Source organism: Artemia franciscana, unplaced genomic scaffold (genome assembly GCF_032884065.1).
Source record: "Artemia franciscana unplaced genomic scaffold, ASM3288406v1 PGA_scaffold_74, whole genome shotgun sequence".
Lineage (NCBI taxonomy): Eukaryota > Metazoa > Arthropoda > Branchiopoda > Anostraca > Artemiidae > Artemia > Artemia franciscana.
Window position 1 is genome coordinate 2,395,573 of NW_027062709.1, and position 22,673 is coordinate 2,418,245.

The 22,673-nt window shown below is 36.8% G+C and overlaps 1 protein-coding gene across 3 annotated transcripts in view; it reads right to left on the reverse strand.

Annotated features, from left to right (window-relative positions):
• The window catches only part of LOC136042171 (enhancer of filamentation 1-like), a 95,929-nt gene that overhangs the window by 4,450 nt on the left and 68,806 nt on the right, over nt 1–22,673 (reverse strand). For all 3 annotated transcript variants that reach the window (XM_065727097.1, XM_065727098.1, XM_065727099.1), the window contains exon 6: nt 786–2,132. In XM_065727097.1, coding sequence (XP_065583169.1) covers nt 786–2,132 — 1,347 coding nt within the window. The remainder of the gene's footprint in view (nt 1–785; nt 2,133–22,673) is intronic.

Below are 22,673 nucleotides of genomic sequence, written 5' to 3' on the forward strand. Positions count from 1 at the left end.
ACTTGTTAGTAGTGGCTAATAAACATCAATGAGCGGCAATACCGACAACATTAACAAAACAAAAAATGAAACAAAAAAGTGGGAACAAGAAAACAACAAGAAAACAAAGAATAAGAAGAGAGAGAAAGAGAGAGAAAAAGAAAGAAAAAATCATACTTAAAAAAACAACTCAATAAGCCATCCCAATTAAATTATTTACTTAATATCTTCCCAAAAGGTGGTTCTTCAGTCTACTTTTTAAAGATTTATACGTTTTCCCGCACATCGTCTAAACATTTAAATAGCTCGCTAGATTTTCAGCGCTTTCTGACTATACCAGCACTCGAAATAAAATGCTATGCGCGTTCCTGTATTTTCAACAGTAAAACCCGGTATGGACTATTTTGAAATTTTTTCCGGTCTATTCAAAATACAACCATTCTTGGTTTTGTTTTAGAAAAGTATTCTATGTCTGATGGGGTCTCTTCCTCAGTATGCTTAGCACGACAGTAAACAACTTAGAAAGTAAAATTGTGGCATTGAGACGATTATTCTGCAACTTAATGATTTGGTCATTTTATTGGAGTTTTACAGAAGTTTACCACAATATCAATTATGGTTGGTAAAATGGATTCCTATTCCCCTCCTCATATTTTGCCCAGGGACGCTGTTGCTGTTGAAAGTTATTTTTCTTTCTAGTCCCTTTCCCTAATAAAGAACAACTCTGCTCTTGTCCCTTCGATAGGATACCATGAATATAGGCTGGCCCCTATACTCTATAACACCTGATAATCTAAAAAGCCTACCTGTTGAAAACAGTTTGTAGGTTGCAATGAACTCCACTGGCATTATCAACCTCGTCAACGTGAACTGACGACCTTGAATCCAATTTTACATAGTCATAATCATCAATCCAATCATCAACAGACGGCTGGAAAAGCTTTTTCCCATTATCGTGAATACAAATTGAGAAAGCTTTGATGTCTTGAATTAAGTTTTTGGTACAAACTTGCAGCTGATCAATAGTGACTTTCATCCTCTTTTGGAAAGTCAGGGAGGAAAGCAAATCTTTTGGAAAGATTTCCAGGGTTTTCACTATTTCTTTCAATATTTTTCTGCCATTTATCAAAGGCTTTACGACAGTTTCAAGGCGATTCGCAAATGAAAGATCAACCTTTTTGGCAGTTTTCAAGTATATGAGAGCAAGTTCAAGTATTTTTTCGAATGACAGCGTTGCAGATGCAGTTTCTTTCTTTAGAGCACTAAGAACTTCTTCTGAATAGGGAGCATCATATTTAAGGTCTGAAAGTACTTCTATGGTTTTAATCACTTTTGATTTCAATTCATCAAACTGCACAAGCCCGCGATCAACCTCAGTTAAAGCCATGTTGCGCACAATACTCCCATAAACTGGCTCTTCCTTTTCTTCTGACTTTGGTTTACTGATGTCTTTACTTACTGGATGAGGAATACTGTAATCCTGCATTACATCTGATTCATTAGATATTGGCCGCCGACCAACTTTTGGTGGAAGTGGAAGACAGTTGATTCCAGGGATGGCTGACCGATGGCTTCGAAAAGAGCTTCCTAGTTTATTCCTTATGGAGCAAGTTGAGGGTATTGGCGTATCATAATCTTCATTATTTGAAGTTGGGGGTAAAACCTTTTTAGTTTTAGGAGGAAGATTTAGATTAGGCAGTTTGTCTATTTCTGACAAAGCTGATATAATAGAATCAAGTTTTTCGGGGTGCCCTCTTCTCGGTGGTATATCGTAAGTTTCATTTCCATCTGAAGCATCTAAACTAATAGTGTCAAAGGATTTACTCAAATTATCAATAGCACTTTTTGAGCAGCTTTGAGTTTCGAAGGATCTGTTTCTCCATATATTTTCTCCAGCTTTTATCAAGTTTGATTTTAACGGCCTTGGGGTGTCATAGGTGTCTGCTTCACCAGGGCTATTAGAATACGTCGTATTCGGGGATTCATTCGCGACATTTAGAAATGACGAGTAGCCCGAGCTTGATGACAACAAGGATGTTCCGCTTGACCTATTGGATTCTTTTCCTGTGGGATCTTGATGCAACGCAGAGCGTGGGGAGTCATAATGCTGTTCATTCAGTGGCTTTGGAGTGTCGTAGCAAGAAACTTCATTTCTGTAAGAAAAAAGAAAAAATCAGTCAACCAATCCTCTTTTTAGTTAAGCCAAATCACCTTGGTTGAAGGTTCAAAAATTATCATCAATAGGAACACCGTGGAAGAATATGAAAAACAAACATTTACGTGCCTGAATTTAGTTGGAACATGGCCGGAAATTTCGAGGGGTCATACTTAAAAAGAACAAAAAACACAAATTATAACCATTCTATTTAAATAAAGGTGGTTTATTGAATATCAAATAGAGTGTGGGCTAATAGAGGAAGTCTGTTCGCTTGTATTTCCTTGTAACATCGTTGCTTTTCGATAAGCCAAACTTCGTGCTCTAGTCTAAAATATATAGGGAACAAGGAATAAGAATAAAATCCTAAAATATTAAAAAAATATATTAATGTCTAATAATATTACAATAAAATGTTATTTTAATGTCGAAAATATTAGTCTGAAAGCATTAATGCTTTTAAGTAGAGGGTTTTACCAGGAGAGAATCTCCAGCATTGTATTAGGGGGGGGGGAAGGGGCATATCCGGATAGTGAAGGGACATGGGATATATAAGATTTTTTCCACATTATTGGGGAGGGAACTACCCCTTGCCCCCCCCCCCCAAACGACACTCCTGGATTTTAATGCATATATGTGCAATTAAGAGTCAAGTACATTGACAGCAAAATTTAAAGCAGGAATTAATCTTTAAATTCGAAAAGAGGAGTTAAGGAAGCGTCATTAAAGCAATTACCTTTCCCCCTAGATTATGAAAAATATCTGTTTAGAGTTATTTCTATCAACGAAATGAAAAAAAATCCCCCCAAAATGTTTTCAAACACACCTTTGTCGAATATCGATTAAAGATATAGAAACATTTTTGCCCCCCCCCCATGTTTTTATGATTGGGTGCCCCTGACAATTGGCAGTAAAGTCCTGAGTATCACTGAATATATCAAACAGTTCATGGTAACGACTATAAGCAAGGAGCGACGTGGCTAAATAGAACCAGAACTTTAAGAATCGGAATTTTGATATCAACAGACATACCAAAAGAATTGGCTTGCTATGCTGATCCTAAATGTTTAAAATTAATTAAATTAAATGCTACCTATCAAAAGCAGCGAGCCTGATAAAATTTACCTGATTTTAAAAAAAGGGGCAAACAACCCCCTAAAAGCCAAGGAGTCTTAATGAACATCGCACCATTCAACGCATCTGAAAAGCCTACTTTAGAAGTTTCAAGCTTCCATCTACAAAAATATGGTATTTTGTATTTTAAGAAATGTCACGGATGAGTGTTTATTTGTTTTTCCCCCAGGGATGACCGGATCGAACCAATAGTCCCAGAATATCGGGAAAGGGTTCATTTGAACAGGAATTAAAAGTTCTAGTGCACCTCTTAAGTGACTAAACAGCAGAGAGCAACTAGCCCCCTTCCCACTTCCTTTTTTCCTCAAAGATATTTGATCATAAATTTGAGATAGGCATTTTGTTCAACATAATTGTAAAGCCCAGTAACTATGCCTTTCGAGCAAACATGACCCCCACAACCCCTGAGCAGAGGTCTGAAAGTAATTAAATTTGTCATAGTTTACGTATATATTTGTTATTGGGAAGCATACAGACATTTTTTGGAAGGGGTAGGGGTTGCATTTTTGATGGGGGAATATTCCATCGGAGGAATTTTCCGTTGGAAGAGAAGTTTCCATGGGGGGGGGAGTTTCTAAGAGAAATTATATATTGGGGGAATTAGCCGGCATTCCTAGACAAAATTACTTTTATTCTCTCTTACTTACTGTTTCTCGACTCAATTTTACATGCAGAGATGTCAAGGGGGATTGTCCGGGAAGAAGTTTTTACCAGGTTAGAAATACCTAGAGTATATTTCCATCGTGGGGGGGGGGTATTTTCCACGGCAGAACTCTACGGGATAAATTTTCCAGAGGAAATATCTTTCGGGAGCAATTTTATACTAGGGGGTGGGGTATTTGCGGAAAAACTTCCACGGAGGAGGGGTTTTCGGCATGATTTTAGAAACAAACATAATTTTTTCCAAATTGAAGTGCACTAAGAAAAATTTTTCGCCCGAGATCGTCCGCAAGAAATTTTTTTAGGGGAATATTCAGCAAGAATGGAATTGTCTGGGGGTTTCTGGCCTGGGGAGGGGGTATTTTAAGTAGAAAGAGCTTTCCATGGAGGTGTAAAGAGTTTTCCACGGAGGGGTAGCCGAGTTCCCGGCAATAATCAAAAGCGATCAGAAACTAAATAAAAAAGGTTTTTTTTCAACTGAAAGTAAGGAGCAACATCAAAACTTATAACCAATAGAAATTTTTACGTAAATGAGGGGGTTTCCCAACCACAATACCTCACTCTTTACGCTAAAGTTTGACCTTTTCTCCTAATTTTTAAAGAATGACTCATGAAACACAAGAGCCGTTTAATTAGAATAAGCTTTATTGAAAAGTTCAAAGAAAACTTTTATTTCAGATTTCTGACTAAAGATTTCTGATATTTTATACAGTGGACTAATGGCAATTCTGGCAAGCCTGTGAGTATCCATGTCCGTAAGTAAGTTAGTATGCTAACACCATCTAATTATATTTATTTTTCTTCGGGGGGAATGACTTGTGTTTTCTCCCTTATTAGCAGTAATGACAAGACAAGGCATTTTCAAGTTTAGAATAGAACTATGACTAGGCATGAGTGACTGGTTCATATTGACATTTTGATTTGACTATTCATGGCAGATAGCTTCGTAGTTAGTTATCTCGGAGCTATATCAATAGCGTAGCTTGAAAAAGGTAAAGTAAATGACAATTTTGGCATATGGGGTTTCAATTTTTTAAATTTATGGATCCCCGTGTCAAAAAACAGTAAACTTTCCTGAAGCATTGAAAAGGGTATTCTTAGGATTACTTGCAGTGCTAGAGTTTCAAACAGTTTGTGGTAACAAACTGTAAGTAAGGAGCGAAATGGCTGAATAGTAACCGAAACTAAGAAATATAGTCTCGATAACAATAGATACATCAAAAGAATCGAATTTTGATGCTTATTCAAAATATGTAAAACTCATCAAACCTAATGGTGTCCATCAAAAGTTACAAGCTCGAGAAAATTTGCCAAATTTTTGAAAAAGAGGAGAAAAACCCACAAAAGATCAAGTGATCTTAATGATAATCACTCGAGATTCAGCATACCCTACTGTAGAGGTTTCAAGCTCCGATGTACAAAAATGTGGAATTTTGCATTTTTGCCAAAAGAAAGATCATGGATACGTGTTTATTTGTTTTTTGTTTGTTTTCTTTTTCGCAGGGGTGACCATGTCGAACCAGTGATCGTAGAAGATCCGGAGAAGGCTCATTTGATTGGAGATAAAAAGTTCTAGTGCCCTTTTTAAATGGCCAAAAATATTGGAGGGCAGCTAGTGCCCCCACGCTCATTTTTCCCCAAAGTTACCCAATCTCAGCTTTGAAAAAAACATTTTGTTCAGTATAGTCAAAAAATCTAATAACTATGTCTTTGAGGATGACTTGACTCCCCACAGCCCCGGGGGGAGGACTGTAAGTTAATAGATTACCCATTGTTTACATGTAGTATTGATTATTGGGAAGTATAAAAACGTTTTCAGGGGGAATTTTTCTGGTAGGGTCGGGGGGGGGGGTAATCTGGAGGATCTATCCATGGAGGAATTTCTCAAGGGGGAAGAAATTTTCCATGGAGGGGGATCCTGATTTCCCAGCAATATTTAAATATAATTTTGGATCAAAATTTTGAGATAGCCGTCATTTTACAAAGAAATTTTGAAAGGTCCAATAAATATTTTTTTTGACGGTCAATTAAAATATAAGTGACATTTAGTTTTTTGAAAATGCTTAAATAGTTTTTTTGTTTTGAATTATTGGCAACACTGCGAGGAGAGGAGGTGGGATTAAAAAAAATAATTATAATAAATCAATATGGTTCAGACTAGATAACACTAAGAATGGGATCTGATTATCTGAATTGGTGAACTGGAAACTTAAACAGCTGTATATATCTTTAAAAATTCAAAAACAAAAATGTGAAACCAAGCTTATTATAAAAAAGACTCATGTACAGGCAGTTTCTGGTAGTGGTAGGCGCCAAATTTAAAGAGAAAAGAAACGAAGGTGAAATAAGAAAAAGGAAGCTAGAAACATTTGACACCAGCCAGCTTAAGAAAGTGTAGCTTTCTTAAGCTGGCTGGTATCAAAACAGCTGGACATATCTTTAAAAATTCAAAAAAAAAAAGGAAGCTAGAGACATTTGACACCAGCCAGCTTAAGAAAGTGCAGCTTTCTTTTCAATGTGTAGTTGTCTTTGAGAATCAGCAGTATTAACATTTGAATTTTGACGGACGAAAAACGTTGTGAAATGTAACTAATAAATGTTTGCTTATTTATTCTCGTGATTGAATGTGCCAACGGTGACGAGCATATAGTACTTCCCTAGAAAACTTCATATTTTTTAAACAGCCGAAGAAAAACTTGGAAAACTACAGTTTTCAGGTATGAATAGACCCAAGATGGGTACGGGGGAGGGGCGAAAAATGTTTTTATTTGTATGTGACAATCATGAATGTGTACCTTAACACATTCGGAATCATCACCAAAAGCAGATTTCTTATTGTATATATTTCTATGATAGTAATAACAAAGATACTGCATTTAAACCTCCTGTGTAAAGCAATGAATGCACTTAGAGAGGCATACAAAGAGAAAGAAAAAAACAAAGCACAAACAAAAACTTTTTTTTCAAAGTTTAAGTTAGTATTGACAAGGGCCACCCTTTACTTGCCACTCATTACCATGAACATACCAATTGTTCGCATAAAATCAAGCACATTTGAACATACCACATTGCAAGCAAAACAGCATTCTTTGCGGAAATACCTTGCAAATATTTATGACTGCTTCTGTTAATTGCCATACGTTTAGCAGTAATTGGTTCCGATTAGCGGCATGCAAAATTATTCAAATTCATTCCGCCCATTAAGCAACCATAAGTGATTACATGGTTTTGGTTTTCTAATCGGTGGCAAATTTGAAATCTGATAAAGCCAGTAACACGATATGGGAGTTTTATGAAGTCAAAGAGAAACTGAATTGATAAATCCTAGCAGACAAACACGCAGCGCAGGAATTCATTTCAGAAGGGTAGGATTACATGTTATATGGGAGGACAAACAGCCAAATTGTATGGAAAATTAGACCTACATTGCTCGGGCAACGTAAAGTGTTGCGGCAACCTTATGTCCGGCTTTGACGACTAAAGCGTTGCGAGAGCAACACTTTGGTTTTGTTTCTTCGCTATCGATCAGTAATCACATGACCAAAGGTTATTCCTCAGCGTTGAAAAAACAACAACTACAAAATAATATCGAAAGAACGGACTAAATTGACTTTGCAGTCAGTTGAAGATTATCCTTTCCAATTGTTGACATAGTGAGGGATGAAAACTCGGAAAAATATCTTATATAATTTAGTTGGTATTATAAAGCTATAACTTGTCAGGATCAAAATACCATAGATGACATTCTATTAATTATTACGAAACTATCTCATTGTTTTACATTCTCGTTTGTGCTTGTTTCTTTACTATCGGTTAAATGATGAAGTTGTCAGCCTATCGAAGCTTTTAAAACGGTATGCTCAAACAAGAACGCAATCAGTTATCACATGCTATATGGGAGGACAAACAGCCAAATTGTATGAAAAATAAAAAAATCCTATGAACGTGGGTCTGAGCCCCTCTCCTCTATTTAATCGCCATTCTTCACCATATGTAAGGGTGAGTAATAAGCTTGTAATTTTCTGGGTTAAAATGTGTAATTGGCACTTTGATGACTATGGAGTAATATACCATTTTCCCTTGTAATAATGTTACGTTAGTGGAAAAGACTTGTTGAAAAACTGATTTGTTGAAAAAAAACGTCAAGCACTTCATCCAATCAGAAGCAACTTGAAGATTCTTCTGGTTGAAATTTGACACTTTAGGTAAAGTTTCTAATACCCGCCATACATGGGAAAGCATGTTGCTCCAAGGTAGTAATACTTTTTTCTAATACCCGCCATACATGGGAAAGCATGTTGCTCCAAGGTAGTAATACTTTTTTTTTATTTCTGAAATGACCGTACTCGTGGACCACGTTCGCCATCGTGATTTTGTTGATTTCCATCAAATATAGAATTGGCTATTAAATCTATATATATAAAAATAAGTTGTATGTGTGTTATGTCTGTCGAGTGACGTCATGTCATCATGTCGTCATGAAGTTAGTTGTCGTCATGTTTGTTATGACGATGACGTCATTAAAGGTATTTAAGAAAATCGTTCAAAGACAAATTTTTAATTGTAAAAAGATCGTGGACGGAAAAATGTTTAATTGTAAAATGACTGAAGAACCTACAATGGCAACAGCCGAGGAAGCTGCTCAAAGAGTCTATGCCAAAAAACTTGCTGCTGATAGAGAAAGTAAGAAAAGAAAGCGTGCCGAGGAATCACAAGAACAGCAAGAAAACAGGCTTGCTGTTGATAGAGAAAGTAAGAACAGAAAGCGTGCCGAGGAATCACAAGAGCAACGTGAAAACAGGCTTGCGGCTTCAAGAGATAATGCCAGATTAGGAATGTGCAATTTACGTCAACAAAGGCGTGTCGAGGAACTACCAGAGCAACGCGAAACCAGACTTGCTGCTAAAAGAGAAAGTGAAAAAAGAAGGCGTGCGGAGGAATCACAAGACCAACGTGAAAACAGGCTGGCGGCTTCAAGAGATAATGCCAAAAGAAAGCGTGCCGAGGAATCACAAGAGCAACGTGAAAATTATCGCATGGCATTCAGGTATAGCCCAGTCGATGATTATAGTAGATGTGTTCAAATCGGGACTATGTCTAAAATTTGTCCCTACTGCAAGGCCTTGAAATTTAATGGTGAAACAATGGGAATGTGTTGTGCCTCAGGAAAAGTTAAACTTCCTCAACTGGCTGCACCCCCAGAGCCATTGAAGACTTTGCTTACAGAGCCATTGAAGACTTTGCTTACTGGAACTACGTCAGAATCTAAGCGTTTTTTATAAAAAATCAGAAAATATAACTCATGTTTCCAAATGACGTCGTTTGGTGCCCAAATCGAAAATCCAGATCAATTTATCATAGAGCAGGGTCCCTTCTACCATTCTCAGGCGAGAATCATAAATTTTTACAAATGTACTTCATCAGTGATAGAAATTCTGAATTGAATGCACGTTGCGAAATTTCTCCCGACGTTGAAAGGACAATCGTTTCCCAATTGCAACATCTTTTCCACGAAAATAATTATTTTGTGTGTCTGTTCAAAACAGCCATCGATTTGATGCCTACTGATACGCATAAAATTGTTATTTCCGCTGACAAAACGCCTCCTGGCCAAAATGTGCGTAGATACAATGCTCCAACTATCGACGAAGTGGCAATCGTTATGGTCGGTGATCAGTTTTTACCTCGAGATATTATCCTTCATAAACCAAACGCGCAGTTGGTAAGAATTGCTGAAAATCATCGATGCTACGATGCCCTACAATATCCTATCATTTTTTGGGATGGAGCCGACGGCTATCACTTTAATATTAAATTGATAAATCCAGCCCCTAACAAAGAAATGAATAAGAAATGCAGTGCAATGCATTATTATTCCTATAGACTAATGATTCGGCAGGATGAAGACAATTATATTTTAGAATGCCGTCAATTGTTCCACCAATACATCGTTGATATGTATGCAAAAATTGAATCAGAACGTTTGCTATTTATCCGTCTGAATCAGACCAAGCTCCGCTCTGAACAATACATTCATTTGCGAGATGCAGTTGTAAATGACGGTAATACCACAAACGTTGGAAGATTAACGATTTTACCTTCGTCATATGCTGGCAGTCCCCGTCATATGCATGAATATGCTCAAGATGCTATTGCGTGTGTTCGTCTCTATGGTCGTCCAGATTTATTTATTACATTTACATGTAATCAATCGTGGGACGAGATACAGTAGCTTTTACTTCAAGGACAATCGGCGGTTCATAGACATGACATTACGGCCCGTGTCTTCCGGCAAAAGTTGAAATCACTGATAAACTACATAGTAAAATTTGAAGTGTTTGGGTCAGTGCGATGCTGGATGTACTCAGTGGAATGGCAAAAAGGAGGATTGCCACACGCACATATACTAATCTGGCTACATTATAAAATTACCTCTAATGAAATTGATGATGTGATTTCTGCTGAAATACCTGATGAAAATGTCGATAAGGGGTTATATGATATTGTTGTAAAAAATATGATATATGGACCTTGCGGTGCACTGAACGAAAATTCACCATGCATGGCCAAAGGAAGGTGCACAAAGCAATATCCTCGACTTTTAGTACCCAACACAATTACTGGCAATGATGGTTACCCACAATAGAGAAGAAGATCTACTGAAGATGGCGGTAAAACAGCAATAATAAAGAAGCGTAACGGTACCACCATCGAAGTAGATAACCAGTGGGTTGTTCCATATTCCCCTTTATTATCAAAAACATTTAATGCACACATAAACGTTGAATACTGTAACTCCGTAAAGGCAATCAAATACATATGTAAATACGTCAACAAAGGCAGTGACATGGCAGTTTTTGGCTTGCAGTCCGAAATCAAAGATATCGACGAAATCGTATAATATCAGGCTGGAAGATACATAAGCAGTAATGAAGCTGTTTGGCGAATTCTTTCATTTCCGATACATGAACGTAGTCCAGCTGTTGTTCACTTAGCGGTACATTTATAGAATGGTCAACGTGTTTATGTTTCGGAATCCAACGTGCAACAAAGAGCCCTGAATCCACCGGATACAAGGTTAATACAGATATAAACAAACGTTTATTATGGGTTTAAAGATACAGACTAAAACTTGCAGCATAATATAATAGTTTTATTTAAATTGACCTTATACAGTATATAAATGAATGTTCCAACAAAGTATGCGAATGATATTAAAAGATATTTCAATTTCGAGGGATGACGAGACAAGGTCCAAGAAAGGGGTTTTCCTAGGAAAGTCACATCCGGACACCAGGACTCCAGGAATGAGCTTGGAGCAGTGGTCTAATTGTCATTTGGGACAGGTGGTACTAAAGAGAGAGGGAACAATTTTTTGAAAGGCTGAAAGGCACGGTCTAACAGATGGGGTGCCCCAAATGAGGGTGCAAATGGTGACCAGGGTCCAAAGCACATATGATAGAAATGGCCGCCACGAGGAATAAGAGGTGTGTTGATGGGCTGACAACAAGTAAATGGATATACACTCCAGAGAGCAATATAAAACACCAGGTTAAAGCCTCAGTGAAGACTTTCTTGGGACCAGAACCAGACGGATTGGCTCGTATTAAATAACAATAGAAGATGAGTGACATTGCGGGTCTTTCAATCGATGCCCCTCAGGGTTGGAATAAGAATGGTAGAGTCGCAGATTATTACCAAAAGGACCGATTCAGAGCAGTTCTCCACGGGGAAAGGGAGTGCAATGTTACTGACTTTAACAAAGGTGGGTGATCGCAATGCTTCAGAAATCCGAAAGTCTTAGTCGTATGGCAATAAATTTCCTAATTGGTTAAGGGGCAAACTCCGATAATGGGTGTACCGGAAGGATCCAATCGTAAGCCTTGCGCAAGGAACGATTTGAGGCAGTACCAAGAAAACAGAGTTTGGAGCTAGAAGATTGTACTACGAAGTGCTTATCTTGGTGTAGACGGGAAAGACCGGGGAAAGAACCAAGATCCACATAAACGGCCAAATACCAAAGGGATTTTGAATATCAACATTTGAATCTACCGCATACAGTTATAGAAATTTTGGTAAGGTATATTTTAGAGATGGAACTAGATAACGAATTAATAAAGAATAGTGTCACAATAAAAATAAAAGACTGTTCGGCAAATTGCAAATCAAAAAATATTTCGAATCCCGGTGAATTAAAGAAAGGCATTAGTAGGTATGAAAAATATTACTGACCTTGCTAGAGCTGTGATTTATAGAGCTAGTTGGTGATGATGTGCTAGTATTCAACATTAGCCTTGTTTTCAGGAGCAACATACCTTTTGTCTTATTTTTACCTGTGCCTCCTGAGGCCCCCAGGATATCAAAGAGGATATGCAAATCTTACCTCAGATTTGCCACTGCCGTAAAGTTCTCCAATGCTGGTAGAACGGAGGTGTGTAGGTTGCGTAGATTTCTCTGGTAGGTCCGGTGCAGTGTGTTTCTAGGTCTTCCTCGGCGACGATTTACTCGTGGTTGCGAGTGTAAAGCGGCTTTTGGGAGTCTTTGATCGTCCATACGTATAAAGTGTCCCAAATATCTCCACCGTCCGACTCGGATGATGGTGTTTACTAGAGGTTGTCGCGTCACTTCCCAAATGGACTGTTTGTCATTTTTGTGACCAGTGGACATTCAATATTCTGCGAAGACACAAGTGTTCAAAAGCCAGGACTCCACTCTCTTGTTATTGATTATTTTACCAGCAGCTTTTGGCTTATTTCTACCAGCAGCTCTTAGCTTAGTTGTACTTGCAGCTGTTGACTTAGTTGTACTTGCAGCTGTTGACTTAGTTGTACCTGCAGCTTTTGGCTTAACTGTACCTTCAGCTGTACCTGAAGTTGTTGTCTTAGTTTTACCTGCAGCTGATAGCTTTGTTGTACTTGCAACTATTGGCTCAGTTGTACCTGCGGCTGTTGGCTTAGTAATACCTAAAGCTGTTGGCTTAGTTTTACCTGCCTCTTTTAGCATAATTGTACCTGCAGATATTGGCTTAGTTGTGTCTGCAGCTGTTGGCTTTGTCATACCTGGAGCTGTTGGCTTAGTTCTACCTACAGCTGTTGCCTTAGTTATACTTGTAGCTGTTGTCTTAGTTGTAGCCACCGTTGTCCACTAAGTCGTTTGATCAAAATTTTGAGATGGCTAGTTGATTAAGCATAATGAAAGATTCAAAACTATGCCTCTAGGAATGACATGACTCCCCATAGTCCCTAGGAAAAGGATTGTAAGTTACGCAATTTGCCTATTGTTCACACATAGTATTTGTTACTGAGAAATATAAGGAACTTTTTGGGGAGTATTGTCTGCGGGTCAGATTTTCGCCGAAGAGAGTTCTCCAAACGGAGGGAAGTTTCTGGGGAAATTTCCCAAGGAAAATTTTACACTGGGGGAAGGGAGGGGGATTTCCTTGTATATCTTGGAAAACGGCCAGAAATTCAAAAAAAAAGTTTTTTCAAGTGAGAGTAAAGAGCAACATTAAAACTTAGAACAAACAGAAGTCATTCTGTATATGAGAGGAACTGCCCCTCCTTAACCTTCACTTTTTATGCTAAAGTTTTACATTTTCCTACAAGACTGCTCAGTCTTTAAGTCTTTAAGAAAGACTGCTCAAACACAAGAGCAGTTGAACTTTAATGAAATCTTTTTTTAGAACTTCAAGACTTAAACAAAAGATCGAGGGGTTAGGAACGGGCAGTCCCCCTCATTTACGAAATAATTTGTGTTCAGTTTAAGTTTTAATGTTGCTCCTTACCTTCAGTTAAAAAAAACTTGTTTTTTTACTTCCTGGCAGTTTTGAAGAGTGAAGCTCTCAATATATTAGGATGGTGCAAGAGTATTTGCAGGTATGTTAGCCTAAGGCGAACAGATTTTTATGGGAACCAATCTCCAACCAAAATATCCGAGTTACTACAAGGTTGGAGGTTCAGACAGGGATACAATTTAACCAAACCTTGGTGAAGGAGTGGGGTAGTGCGAATACGTTGTCTAAACTATATACCAAAAAAAGGTGTCATATTCTGCAGTTTTGAAGCTCCTATACCAAAAAAAAAAAAAAAATATTGGAAAGGAGGTTAAAACGAGTGTAAAACTGGACATTTATTCACGAACCCCAAGGAAAACTTCCAGGGGACTGGGCAAGCCTGGAAAAATTAGAGTAAGTTAAATAGTTTCTTGTCTCCGAAAAATTGTTATTCTTAAAGAATATGATATTCTTTCCAAATACTAGTTCAACGCAGCATCCTTTTTTCCGTGAGTACTCACCTCTATGGGTGCCCATCCCCACGTTCAATAAGCTTATTACAAATGATTTTTAGATTTTTGGCGCACAATAGGTAATTTAAGTTATTGATTTGCATTCAAAAGTACTTTTTGAAACCTATCTCAATCAGTTTTGCTTATTGTGGTTCAAGCCTTACAGATATTATATTTTTATCTATCAGCAAAGGCGCAGCTCCAGCATTTTTATTGGTGGGGGGTGCAAGAGGGGTCTCCATCCGGAGAGTCAAAGGGTATGGGCTATAGAATAAGACAATTTCTTAAACCACATTGGCCTGCCATATCATAAAGAAAGAAAACGATCAATAATGGGGTTTTCAAAGGCCAAATGAAAATACTAATCATTCCCCGGCTGTGAAAAGAGGAGTGGTTCCTTCTCTAGTTGATAGAGCTTTGCAAGTTTGTTCTCCACATTTCCTGGATTCAGAGCTTGACCGCCTTAGAGATATTTTATTTGGGAATGATTATCCAATTAGTTTAATAAATTCTATAATTGCAAAACGTATTAAAAAATATCAGATAGTGATTCAGTAAACACAAATCAAAGGGAAAATTCAGTTTATCATTGTCTCCCGTACGTTAAAGGGGTTTCAGACCACATTTCCAAAAATCTAAGGAAAAATAATATTTCCACTTACTCTAGACCCAGAAAAACTGTCAGTTCCAAAATCTACCAAGGTAAAGACCCTATCCCGATAGGTGAAAACTCCGGTGTCTAGAGAATTCCTTGCTATTGTGGTCTTTGGTACATCGGAAGAACTGATCAACGACTTAGGGATAGATTAGCTCAACATTCTACTTCAATTAATACCACCCTTAAAAAGCGGAAAAAAACCCAGAAAATTTTGACTCTGCCCTCTCACAATACATGTTTAATAATCCATACCATAATGTTTTATGTAACCAAGCTAACCTAATTTCGCATGACAAAGGTATTGTCCAGCACTACAGAGAAACTGTTGAAATTTATAAATACCAACATTTAGGTCTAGCTTTGAAGATAGATTCAGGTGATTTAAGAATAAATGAGTTGTAATTCGGTTTTCTCAAAAAAGAAGCCGATACTTTAGTAATCCCTGAAATAAACTTTGCACCACTTCCCTAATCACATAACCAAATACGTCAATCAACCCCTTAGGTCGCAAAGGGTGTCCACAAGAAACGCAATAGTTAAAACCAGAAATCAGATGACCTAGTTCTCCAATTTATTTAATTGCTGCTTCGTTTGTTCGAATGAATGAATGAATTTTGTCTTATATTTCTCAGTTGTTCGTTAGTATCCGTCGATACCAGTTCATATTTGTTTGGATTTTGTGCAAATCACAGATATTGGCGAATAACTCACTTTATTGTTGTTAGGTATTTGATTTTAATTCTCTTAGTTTTTGGTCTTTTATTTAATTTTTTTGGCGTTTATAATTTTATTTAAGCTTTTGAAATTTATAAACACCAACATGTAGGTCTAGCTTTAACAGAGATTCAGGTGATTTAAAAATAAATTAGTCTTTTTTTTTTTTTTTTTTTTTTTTTTTTTTTTTTTAAAGAGAAGCCGATACTTCAGTAATATGTAAAATAAACGTTGAACGACTTCCCCAATCACACAAACAAATACGTCATCAACCCCTTAGGTCTCAGAGGGTATCCGCAAGAAACGCAATTGTTAAAATCAGAAATCAGGTGACCTAGTTCTCCAATTTATTCAATTGCTGCTTCGTTTGTTTGAGTGAATGAATTTTTCTTTTATTTCTCAGTTGTTCGTTAATATCCGTCGATGGCAGTACATATTTGTTTGGACTGTACAAATCGCGGGTATTGGCAAATAACTCACTTTATTATTGCTAGGTATTTGATTTTAATTCTTTTGATTTTTGGTTTTTTATTCAATTTTATTTAATTTTTGGCGTTTTTTTACTGGTTTTGTTGTACTTTCCGCGTTTGTTTTTTGGTTTTTGCTTTTACCTTGATCATTTTATTTTGTTCGCGCTGAATAAGAGAGGCGTTGTTTTCTCAAAATATTCGCTTTCTGTGTTTTCTTCAGTATTTTCATTTGGCCTTTAAGAACCCCATTTTTGATCGTTTTCTTTCTTTATCTTTAGGCTATAGAAGAATTTTTTCTCTAAATTATTGGGGAGCAACTGCCCTCCTTGCCTCCCCGAAACGACTCCACTGTCTATCAGTATAAGCAAACAATATTTTTCATCAGTTTCAAAGGTTTTATGGGTTTGTAAAATAATTTTTTTTTCAAGAAATTCATTTTGATGTCCAAACCACATTCAATGAAGCATGATAGTTACGCTTATTCAAAGATTTATTGCAATTATTTGCAGCAGGCTCTGTTGAACGTGGGGTGTATATTATAAAGACTGATAGGTGTGTATTAGGTGTGTAATAGATGTATATTATATCATCCGACTTTATTTGTCTCCTATGTGATTAATTGCAAAATCTCTTTACAATAAGTCACTCGAAAAGAGAAAAAAAAAATATATTTTCCTAGTGAAATAAAACAGCCATGACGTAGCCTATTTATGAATGTTTTCTTTGAAGAAATCCGCATTCTTCTTTCTTTATCTGAAGAACTGAAATCAGTTGGCGGCTGTAGATCTACTGCTGCTTGAATATCACCCTGTCATTCTAACCCTTTAGAATAGGATGGTTTTATTTATGGGGTGTTTGTTTAGCCTATCTTTATATGTCCTTAAGAGGGTGGTCTCCTTTAATGTGGAAATATTACTCACATTTATCTTTGTATTGTCATCAGAATCTATTTCGCTAAGGTTTTAACCTTGCCAAACAAAACGATCTTATCAACTACTTTCATTTTTCCTTTGGCAAAATATTTGTTTTTTCTGTATTTTTTTAGGATTTAGTTGAAGGTTATCGCTTCTACCTCATATGGCGGAAGAGGGGGCAAAGGAATATTATCTTAATCACTAATACGCGGCTCCCACGGCGTCAATCAAGTTAATAATACTGCCCAGAAAGTTGATAAACTGTTTACCTCCCAAATGTTGACTTTATTGCTGTCCGAAAAAAGTACTCTCTTTAACTTTTTCAACGAAGTCCACAAAGCTCAACCAAAAGCGGAAGTCTAGTGGAAATTTTTAAGTAAATCACATAAAAATATATAGTAGTGTATACTTAAGGCTTAGGTTTCACTTGTTCGCCTGTGAGTCCAAGCAAATTAAGTCCCAGATGTGGCATACAAATCCAGTGAACATTGCCCGTCATGCGTCAACCCGAAATCAATCCAATGTTTCATCTCTTAGTTCTATGACTATCTACCTTAGTTCTGCCCCAGCAATAAGGTATGGATTAATGATAGATAGATTTATCTATTAACAAATACAATGACATCTTTTTTATACAATCCTAAAAAGCGCTTATGCCAGATTTGCCTCTCATTCTCCCGGACAATCTGTCTTGGCTTTTTCTATAATTAGCCATGGCTCGACGCTCACAACTACTTGATTTAGTTCATAATGACGAAGACCACACTCCCTTTCCATAATACAACTACAGAAGAGAGAATAATAAGGACTTTTTCCCATGACAGTGAGCCAACAAAACCTATTTGAATATTTCGGTCCAATATCTAAGGGCCGTCTTCAGCAAAGATAATAATCTATATATATAAAAATAAGTTGTCTGTCTGTGGATCTGTGGATCAGGTGACGTCATGTTTCTGTGTCGGCTGACGTCATGAAATTAGTTGTCAGGTGACGTCATGTTTCTGTGTCGGCTGACGTCATGAAATTAGTTGTCGTCATTTTTGCTTTGACGGTGACGTCATTCAAGTTATATAAGACATATGTTCACGTAGAAATCTATTAATGTTTAAGTTTACAATGACTGATGAAGATGCTCAAAGAGTCTATGCCAAAAAACTTGCTGCTGATAGTTCCTCGGCACGCTTTCTTTTCTGACTTTCTCTATCAGCAGCAAGTTTTTTGGCATAGACTCTTTGAGCATCTTCATCAGTCATTGTAAACTTAAACATTAATAGATTTCTACGTGAACATATGTCTTATATAACTTGAATGACGTCACCGTCAAAGCAAAAATGACGGCAACTAATTTCATGACTTAATTTCAGAACTTAATTTCTGTGTTGACTGACGTCATGAAATTAGTCGTCGTCATTTTTGTTATGACGATGCTTAGTATATTGTAAAACACATTAATTTGGTTAATAATATACCATTTAAAACACCAAAATGAACATGCTGGAGTAGTCACTCGGTGAGAGAGGGTGTCAGAACGGAGAATGAAGGTCCCAGGTTCAAATCCTGGTTAGGCTAAAAAAGGTAAAAATCTAAAAACTAAAAAAAAAAACTGAAAAAACTAAAAAAGGCAAAAACTACAAAACAAACTAAAAACTAATAAAAAAAAATTAAGAATAAAAATAAAAAATAATAAAAAAGATAAAAACTAAAAAAAAAAGTAAAAAGAAAAAACGAAAAAAAAACTAAAAAAGGTAAAAACCAATAAAAAACTGAAAAGAAAAAAAGGAATAAAACTAAAAAAAATTTCATCTAAAAAACTAAAAAAAACTAAAAAAGGTAAAAACTAAAAGAACTAAAAAGAAAAAAAAAACTAAAAAAAGGAAAAAACTGAAAAATAAAGGAGAAAAAGAAAACTAAAAAAATATAAATAAAAATAAAAAAACTAAAAAGATAAAAACTTCAAAAAAAACTAAAAAGAGAAAAGAAAAAAACTAAAAAACCTAAAAAAAGGTCAAAACCAATAAAAAAAAAACTAAAAGGAAAAAAAGGGAAAAAATTAAAAATTTATTTCATCATATACCAATTCAAAAACGAATGTATACCGGGATGACGACCGGGACACAGGGAATATAAATGACACAACTACAACGGGGACGCCGGGGGGCACAGGGGGATATAAATGACGACCGGGACACCGGGACACAAGGAATATAAATGACGCCCGGGACACTCAAAGAGAAATCAGAGACTGGGACACCGGGACACAAATGACGACCGGGACACAGGGAATATAAATGACGACCGGGACACAGGGACATAACTACAAAGGGGACGCCGGGGTGCACAGGGGGATATATAAATGACGATGGCGACTCAGGGAATGGTCGATTAGCAATCACCATCAACAAAACTCAAGGGCAATCATTAGAATCATGAGGTATAGATCTGAATACGGATTGTTTTCCCATTGACCATTATATGTTGCATGTTCAAGAGTCGGTAAACCTGACAATCTATTTATATGCACAGACAATGGGACAGCAAAGAATGTTGTATATTCGCAAGTTTTACGTAGTTAAAAACATATATATATATATATATATATATATATATATATATATATATATATATATATATATATATATATATATCTATCTATATTCACAGGTGGGACATAGGGACACAACTACAACGGCGCGTAACTAATATGGCGCGTAACAACTTACGCGCGCGGGGGGGCTTGGGGGGGGGGGCGCTTCTCTGCAGCTAATCTTGTAGTTCTTTTGGGATTGGGCTTGTTTTTATTCGTTCCTATTTTTGTTTTATTTTGAATTAGATTATTTTCTGTAATTAATTTTGTGAACCTAGGGTTGAGTGTGTATTCACCCAAGTCTCTATTTAGGGATGCATTATTATTTAAGTTTCTTTTGTTTTTTTTTTTCAGAGTTAAAAAAAAGTTTGGAAGAATAGGAAGATAAGTCTGCAAACCGAGATTAGAATATTGGAAGCTACAGTTATGACAGTGGGCAACTAGGGTCTGAAGCATGGGCGCTCCAAAAGCGGGTGGAGATTTGCTAGATGTTTTCCAGAGAAATTGCCAAGGAATTGTTCTGAGTAGGCTACCCAGCTGACTGACCACATTTCAAACAATAGGCTTTACGAAAAGTGAGGTTAAGTCCCACTTTCAAAAAAAAAAAAAAAAAAAAAACACCGAGGCTTGGCTATTCTACTTTTAACATATTCACTGCCCCACCGTCTTGAATTTGCTCACAAAAAATTGAAAGAGAAAATTTCGCATTATTCTTATGCGAATTTTCATAGAGTTCAATGGAATTGATTGTCTTGATTTTCTAGGATAACTGTTTTGATACGATAACTCTCGGGGAAAAAAACAACAAATAAACACGCTTCCGTAACCTTTTTTCGGCAAAAAATGCAAAACTACGTTTTGAAATTACAAAAAAAGCTTGAAACCTCTGCAACAGGGCTCTGTGTATGCTCGAACAAATGATGTGACTTTCAATACGATAACGTTTTTGGGTTATTTCCCCCGTTTGCAAAAATCGAGCATATTTTTTCAGGCTCGAAGCTTTTGACAGGTAAATTAAGCTAACGAACTTTACATATTTGGAATCAAAAATCGGAATAAAAATTTATATATTTGGATACCAAAATACATACCTTCAAGGAAAAAAAAATAATACCTTGAAGGCAAGCATCATGTAAGTGAAAGAATCCGCTTATTCAAGCACGCAATTTAATTTTCAGCTATCAAATTTCATGAATTTTTTTTTTTTACTGTCTTTGCAGTCTCATCACGCCATTTTTCAAAAGATGATCAAGCAATTACGGCTAGTTAACGTTAAATGCCAAAAAAAGTATCTAACTGAATATATGAATGTCATCTCAATTATTATAGGCAGCGCAATAGCGCTGCCTAAGTAAAGAATGATGCTGGCACAGTGTATTATATATTTATTTTTTGTTCTTTAGAACAGGCCATTTTGTATCGCAGTATTTGTCGTAGAAACTTCAAAAATGGATCTATCAATTAGAAATTGAAAGGGTTAGTGCGCTTTTTAAATGTCGAAAGTGATTGGAGGGCTACCAAACCCCCTCCCACGCCCACCATTTCCCCAAAAATGTCCAATCTAAATTTTGAGATAGCCATTTTGTTCAATGTAGATGAAATGTTCAGGAATCATGTCTTTCATGATGACACCCCCCCCACAAAGCCCTCAAGACAAAGTTTGTAAGTTATGGCCCTGGAGGCATATAAGCTTTTTCTAGAAAGAGTTGTCGTAGAAGCTTCGAAAAGGGCTAATTCAATTGGAAATTGAGAGAGCTAGTGCCCTTTTTAATTATCAAAAGTGATTGAAGGGTAACTAGCCCTCCTCCCACACCCACCATTTCCCCAAACACAACTAATAAAATTTTGAGATAGCCATTTCGTTCACCGTAGTTGAAAGGCCTGGAAATTATATCTTTGAGGATGACAACCCCCAAGGCCCTCAGAGCAAAGGTTTTAAGATATGCCCTGGGGGCATATAAGCTTTTTATAGAAAGAGTTGTCGCAGAAACTCCAAAAAGGGGTCACTCTTCACCAAACAAATCTGATTAAAATTTTGAAATAGTGATTTTGCGATAATAGTCCAAAGAACTAAAATAATGCCTCTAGGGTTGTCGTAAACACACAGTGCCCTGGGGACAGGGTCGTAAGTCATGTCTTGAGGTCATAAGGTTTTTACAGAATGGGTGGTCGCATAAACTTCAGGCGGGGCTCGTTTGATTTGAAATTGGAAGCTATAGTGCCCTTTTTAAGAGTCGAAAGTCATTTGAGAGCAACCAGCACCCCCTCCCCCCACGCTCATCATTTCCCCAAAGACATCCAATCAAAGTTTGGAGATAGCAAATTTATTCACTGTAGTTGAAGAGTCCGGAAATTATGTCTTTGAGGAAGATAACACCGCCCCGGGGGTATGTAAGTTGTAAGTAGGTTGTAAGTTATGCCCCGGGGGTATGTAAGTTTTTTTTTTTAGAAAGCATGGTTGTATATACTTCGGAGGATACTCATTGGATTTGTAATCAGAATTTCTAGTGTCCTTTATAAGATTCAAAGCGATTCGAAGCCCCCCCCCCACTCACACACGTCGTATTTTCCCAAAATACATCAAATAAAAACTTTGAGACATTCATTTTATTTAATATAGTCCAAAGATCTTATAACAAGGCTTTTGGGGTTGATACAAACCAATAGAGTCGTTGATTTGTAAGTTATGCCGCGGGGCATTAAAGGTTTTTATGGAAGGGATGGTTGTTTAACTTTAGATGAGGCTCATTTGGTTGCAAAATTGGAAGTCCTAGTTCCTTTTTAAGCGTCAAAAGTTATGGAGGGTATTTAGCCCTCCCCGACAATCCCTATTTTCATCAAACGCATCTGGTTGAAATTACGAGGTATCGAATTCGTTCAAGATAGTCCAAATTGTATATAATAATGTCTCTAGGGGTGACACAACCCCCCAGAGCCGTGGGAATAGGGTTATAAATTATGCCATGAGGGCATATAAGGTTTTCATGGAATGGGCGGTCGCATAAACTTCATATGGGGCTCATTTGGTAGAAATTAGAAGTTCTAGTTTCCTTTTAAGAATCAATAGGGATCAAGTTAATTAGCCCCCTCCACCCAACTACCCTCTTTTCACCAAATGCAT